This window comes from Leptonotus elevatus, chromosome 17 (genome assembly GCF_054856555.1).
Source record: "Leptonotus elevatus isolate MCC_2025b chromosome 17, RoL_Lele_1.0, whole genome shotgun sequence".
NCBI classification, from domain to species: domain Eukaryota; kingdom Metazoa; phylum Chordata; class Actinopteri; order Syngnathiformes; family Syngnathidae; genus Leptonotus; species Leptonotus elevatus.
Window position 1 is genome coordinate 9,425,102 of NC_141255.1, and position 6,402 is coordinate 9,431,503.

Sequence of the window (6,402 nt, forward strand, 5' to 3'; positions counted from 1 at the left end):
ACTTCAGGGGCCAAAAGAAGACCCTGCTAGGCGGTTGTATAGGGCTGCTCGATTCTGAAGAAAATATTAATCGCGATTATTTTTGTAATAATTGAAATCCCGATTAGGATGATCATTTCTTTTTTGGTACAAAACAATGAGCATTTTTAAATATATTAAGAATGATACAATTCTTTGAAACACTATAATTATGCAAGTTCCCTTTGGACGAAACCAAATGTATAAATTAGTTATTTTAAAATAAAATAAAAAGGTGCCAATGTATAAATTTAAACAACTAATTAATTAATAATCTTTTCTTCTTTTTTTTGACGATTATGCTGATTTTGTGCTTGTGGAGTGTAATAATTGAAATTGTAAATACATTCAACAATGGGTTAGGGTTAGAAACCAAAGCGTCAAAAGATGAAAATAAATCGTGTATATTCAGTACAGACTTGGCCCCAAATCCAATGGATTGTTGCGTAATAATTCTCCCAAACAACAAACACCTGAGAAGATAAAAGTCAACTCATGAATTGGACACAATTTTATTGAGCAAAAATACTATCTCAGCACATTATTATACATTTAACATCTAAGTAAGCGTACTTGTGACGAGCTAAAAGGTTATAAATAAATGCGATAAAACGCACTCTGACTGGAGCATCATGTTTTGCTTGACTTGGAATTCTGTTTGCTTCAAATATCATAAAACTTGTAATACTTGAAATGTGTCATTCTGTAAATAATATTGTTGCTGCATTATTGTCTATTAGAGTAGCAATAGGGGATTTTTGAAAAGTTGATTCATATGATGAGAGAGTTATCACTGTAAAGATGAATTGAAACTTATCGTTCGGTGTTCTGAACAGGTTCAAAGGTCATCTGACTCAGGCACGAGCGTGGCCTCCGGGGTCACGGCGTGGACGGGGATCAGCGCGCCCATCGAATTCCACCCTTGAGCAGCCCTGTTGAAGCAGGGCCGACCTCTGAGCTCGGGGAAGTCGGGCACGGCGAGCTCCGCCTTCATGCTCCGGACGGCCGCGGGCGCCTCGGCGAAGAAGCCGCCAAACGGGATGGCCACTCTGAAAGCGACAGCGTGTTAGCGAAGGGGACTTGCTGTCCGACCCTTCGCCCCCATCTCACCTATTGAAGCTTTTGTAGCCTGGCAGGTCGGCCGGTGGTTCCGGTTCAGGCAGGCAGGCGACGAGCGCGTCGACAGGGGTCGGTTCCCTGACGTGAGCTCGGTCCCACGGCGAGTGGTAGGACTTAGGGATAGCTGTGCTGTTGAACTTCTCCGGAGGGACGTCTTTCAAGGGACCCCCGTATCCTTATTATTGCCATATTAAAAAGGAAAAAATATATATATATATTTTTTATATAATAAACAAATTACAGACAAAAAATAAAAATGACATTTTCAGCCAAGCTAATTCATTCAGTAGCATGTGATGGGAAAAAAAGGAGGGCCTATCCCAAGTACTATCCTTCAAAGCGAGTGCTCATTCAGGGAGAGAGAGGGGGGGGGGGTCGTTGCACGAGGGGGCTTACATAACAAGGGGGGGGGGGGGGACTTCGTGTCTCGTCCAAAGCGCTCACAATGAACAATCCTCCTTCCTGAGTTTATGTTTTGCCCTCAGGGGGAAGCAGCACAGACCAAACAGACCTGTGGGGAAGTCTACAGCATTTCGGGAAGGAGAAGATCTGAGTTCATGGAACACGCTTCATGTGGTGGCGGAGGGGGGGGGGGGGGGGGGTTATGTTATCAAACAGGAAATGCTCAGCATGGGCATCACGCACACTCAGAACAAGTCCAACATGATTACAAAGCATGAAGTATAAAAGAGAGGACACCCTGGTACTTAACTCATTTGCTCCCAAAAACGTCTAAATATGTTCTATTTTAAATATCACCAGTGTCCCAAAAACGCACGTTTTTTAAATGCTAGAGCGTATGGCTTTGATGCAGCTGAACTGAAGAGAACGCTTGAAGCAATGGTAGTTATTATGAAAAACGGCCAGCAAGTGGCAGCACAGTATAAGAGATCAACCAGGGCCATGTTGCAAAAACATCATTTCCACACTGTTTTAAACAGATTTGTGAATAATGATGAAAGCTTTATTCTAATGCTAATTGTTGCAAAATGGAAACAGATAGAAATATACTTTTTTTTAACCTGATGAAAGAAGAGACTCTAATCTTTCTTTTGGTATGTTCCATGTTTTTATAGCAATAGAACCCAATATTCTGTGGGCCTTGCAAAATCTGTCAAAATCCAGTAAAACAGCTGGGCGCGAATGAGTTAAAAGGGGAAGTCATTCCAAAAAAATTCTGTACAATATGTTCTTTACATCCAAACAAGTCTAAACATGGTATTGTGATTAATATTGTGTTTGTGGAATATGAATAAAGCAACAACATCCACCTGTTTTTTGTCCATCAGAGGCCATTTTGTCACTTACTGTCAACTGAAAATGACATCACATTGCTCAGGGTAGCAACCAATCCTGGCTCAACGTGCAAATGTCACATGACCAAAGCCGCAAAACAAGTGAGCCGTGATTGGTCGTTACCTGAGCCCTGAGCAACTGTGACGGCATTTTCAGTTAAGACTGAGACTGCGAGACATTTGATGACTGGCGAGGCCTACCAGGAGCGATGCTGTGCGGATCTGGCACCGTTACGGTTTGTGTTGCACAGGGCCGGTCCACGCCCGAGTCTTTCTCAGCAGAGTCGCGCTCCTCCGTGGAATTCACATTATCAGCTCGCGAGTCCGTTGTGTTCTAGAAGGACATGAAAACAAATCCAGTCATCCCCGTCAAGGATATTTATGATGATTTACTCCATAACTTCCTGAGGAAATGTTGACAACTTGAATCTAAATCCCTCCATTCGCCCCCGGGCAATAAACAAAGCGGAAATATGCGAATCCTTCTCACTTCAAAGATAAGAGGGAGTGCAGTGGAGGAGAGGTGGGGGGGGGGACTTCCTGCCACTGAAATCCGAGCCAAAATTGACACAAATAGAAAAACTAATGTGGAACACTCACAAAAATGCAAGTATTATACAACAGGTGTCAAATTGAAGGCCTGGGGTCCAGATGCGGCCCGCTACGTCAACTTCCATGATCCTTGCTAAAATCAGTACCAAGAATAACATGGCTCTCAAATATTATATATACTAAAATGACATCATTAAGCAGAATGTGTAGAAAACTAGAAATACATTAATTGTTGCCAAAATTTGTACTTCAATTTGATGGATATTGTGCTACTCCTAGAGTACACACCTTGACCACCTGGGGGCAGTATAATACAGGCACATATGGACCTCATGTACGTTCCTATGTAAAGGTTAAATGAGAAAGATCTGTTTGTGAGCTTAGTTATGTTATTTGTCGGAATGTGTTTATTCACTGTTTGTGTTTAAATATCCTGTTGAGACTAGTCTGTAACACAAATGTTATTTGCTAGCCTGACATTATGTGTTAGTGTTAAGCTAACAGGGGCCAAGTGGTGTATTTCAAATATTGCTTGATTGATGTGTAATTTTTGTGGAGTGGCAATAAACAGCCTGAAGCCTCTTTTTTGGGGGAAAAAAACCCAACAGTGTAAAAGTTGGGTGAAGTGGCAACTTTAAAAAAATGATTTACGGGCCCAAAAATGCAATCCATGCCTACGTTGAGATGCGACTTGACGTCACCGGGGACGTTTTCGAAGGTGTACTTGTCCGCGCGTTGCTGCCGCATCTTGAAGAGCCGCGAGGCCCGATTGGACACCAGGGACAGCTCCTCCAGCATGATGTCCTGGGGCACGCTCACCTTCTTGCCGAGGTCCACCTCCACGTCTGCGCACAAAAGCCAGAGCAGGTTGGAGCGACGCGAGCGTGCCCTAGCGTCTCTCAGCTGTCTGTGGCATTCAGAGCCTCTTCGTGCCAGACGGCAGTTGTCCTCGCCTCAAATAACGTGTTCGAGACCGCAGCGACAAAGAGATTGGGATTCATTTACTTATTTATAGACAGGCTTGGGTCGGCAAACTGAAGGAATATGGAAACGAGTTACATTGGAGTCCAGTTACGTTATTGGAAATGACAGCTTAATTAAGGGAGGGACATTGATTTTTAATCCACGACTGACACCAAAAGAGCAAAAATAGTTACCGTATTTGTATTTTTGACACTTACTTCCTGAGATTAGAGTGATTCTGAGACCAAAAGAAGTACACAAATTGTACCTTTCAGTTTACAATGGCCAATTACCTTCCAGGCCTTGAATCTCCCTGCAGATTGCTGCGGCCTGAAATTTCCTCTCGCCGGGCGTCATGGTGGAGAAAAGCGACATGGCTGCCCCTGCGAATTGGAGACAACATATTAGTATGACCTGAACAACCCGATGCACGACAGCAAGCTGACTGAGAAAAGGGCAAAGTTAGCACATCTCTTTAAATAACCTCGGGCCGTTAAACTGCAAGCACATGCTCTTCAGGCAGCGCGAAGCAGCCGTGTCAGGACCCGGCGATCGATAGCAAAGAAATCTTCAATTGGGGCATGTGTCCCAATAGTTTTGTCCATAAACATGTCAGAAAAAAGTGCTTGATGAAGCATTACCTGAGCGGAGTGGGGGTGTAACTCACCTGCCCTGAAGGACCCTGGTGGCGCGGGGGATTCTCTGGAAGTGCAGGAAAAAAGGTGGACGGTGTCAACCGAGTGGACACTCCGCGGGGGGCCAGGGGAGGGGTTGGGGGTCTGAATGAGCGGGTGGGTGTGTCGGTGGGTGTCAGAAGTGTTGTCATTGCTATGTCGCTCACAAGTGAAGGGGGCCTAAATTTAGAGTCTCTTGGTCAGCAGGGCGGGCTACACACAGCTCGTTCAAAATCAGTCGGATGAAAAGCTGCATTTCGGTCCCCTTAAAGTAGAGGTTCCCAACCAAAACCGTTTTACTTTAGAAAGAGCTCACGGTACCCGCTAAAAATAAAGGTCTCAAAAGTATATTTAATGAAATAATGATGATCAAGTTACTCACAGATTGACTTGATGTGAAATGTGGCCTGCAGATGGATCCATTGGCAATTTTAAAGTTGGATTCTTTTTTTTTAAACAAACTGTTAGTTGCTCGAGTGTTATTATTATTATTAGACTGCTGCATTGAAAAGAACATTTTCAATCAGCTACAAGCTAGCAATGGTGAAATGAACCCTAAATGCTTGCTACCGACCATATATTTAAACATAATTTGAGTTTGTGTAGTACTGTATTAATGTTACTGTTGAACTTCAGAATTTTGCTTACTTAAAAAGCTATATTTATTTATTTTTATTCATTTGATAACAATTCGAATATTGTATTTATTTTTAACTTAGCATGGTATACAGTAAATATTCACAATGTTCCTTAAAAATAAAATCAGTTATGTTAAATTGGTTAAAGATGTGCTTGTTGTACCTAAAAATTAAACAATACATGTTAGAGCTGTAACTGCAATATTGCAAAAAGGTTCAACCGTGATACTTTTTGCTCAAGCTTATCATATCGTCAGAAATGTGATACCAGCCAATGCCTCTTTGGAGAACACAGCAACCTTAATTCTGCCATCTAGTGGAAGAGCGTTTAATTTTTCAGCATGAAGTAGCCTACCTCATTTTAATTTTCTATCCAATTAGGTGAAAAAAATGCATCGTGGCATAGTGGTTGGGAAAGTCTGCTTTAAAGTACACGTAAACAAAAATACATGGGTGCTATGGTTGTCTTTATATAAAAATTTGGAACGAGGCTGGTCAGCATGCTAAATACTTGGAACTTCCACTGCAGAAATGATGTGAAATGAACGCAAAAGTGAGAAAAACGGGACACACACACAAATAGAAAAAGTAGAAAAAAATGTGTGCCACATTCACTAAATCAATTACTTCAAAGTCTCAGTGATGTTGATACAATTACAGCATGCAAAGTTTCTTGAGTCTTAATTTGCATCTTAGTGCTGCCAATTGTAGTTCATTCTATATGAAGACTTATGCAGTCCCACTGAGGGCCTTTTCCCCTCAGATGGGGGCCCCAAGTGGCTCGCAGGCCTATGAGGCTGCCACTGTCTGGGCAGGGACCCGTAACCAACACGCTCACCAGTGCTGGAGACACCCCACCGACCGGGACCCCAACCCCATTGGCCGCCCTCCTTCTGCGGGGACCCCCTGGCCGTCCACTGGGCAGGCGGCTCGGGGACGAGCTTCCGCTGCGCCGCCAAGCGAACGCTGGAGGCCAAGTTCTGCTGCAGGTGCTGGGAGGCAAAGGCTTCATCCACCAGCCCCAGGGGATGGCGGGATGCCGCCTCCCAAGGCGTTAAAGTTTTGGGGCTTTTCTCCAGCCAGGCAGTCTTCCTGGATGCTCGAGCGGAGGAAGAGGTCGATTGATGGCCTGTGGAGGGCGCT

At 43.7% G+C, this 6,402-nt stretch overlaps 1 protein-coding gene across 1 annotated transcript; it reads right to left on the minus strand.

Moving 5' to 3' along the window:
- Window positions 1-514: 514 nt before the first annotated feature.
- Window positions 515-4,755, minus strand: myoz2a (myozenin 2a). Its single transcript, XM_086058133.1, has 6 exons — window positions 4,615-4,755; window positions 4,241-4,330; window positions 3,663-3,829; window positions 2,634-2,766; window positions 1,129-1,312; window positions 515-1,067 (listed from the first exon to the last, which is right to left on the minus strand). Exons 2-6 carry the CDS (start codon window positions 4,320-4,322, stop codon window positions 857-859), a joined length of 777 nt encoding a protein of 258 aa, XP_085914259.1. The 5' UTR covers window positions 4,323-4,330; window positions 4,615-4,755; the 3' UTR covers window positions 515-856.
- Between the last annotated feature and the right edge of the window lie 1,647 nt (window positions 4,756-6,402).

What these genes read in the sequence shown, in the direction of transcription:
- myoz2a (XM_086058133.1), bottom strand. Translation starts at nt 4,322, where the DNA reads ATGTCGCTTTTCTCCACCATGACGCCCGGCGAGAGGAAATTTCAGGCC. An exon ending in GGAGATTCAAGGCCTGGAAG is followed by an intron (nt 3,830 to 4,240) that starts GTAATTGGCCAT and finishes TTTTGTGCGCAG; the next exon opens with ACGTGGAGGTGGACCTCGGC. An exon ending in ACGTCAAGTCGCATCTCAAC is followed by an intron (nt 2,767 to 3,662) that starts GTAGGCATGGAT and finishes ATGTCCTTCTAG; the next exon opens with AACACAACGGACTCGCGAGC.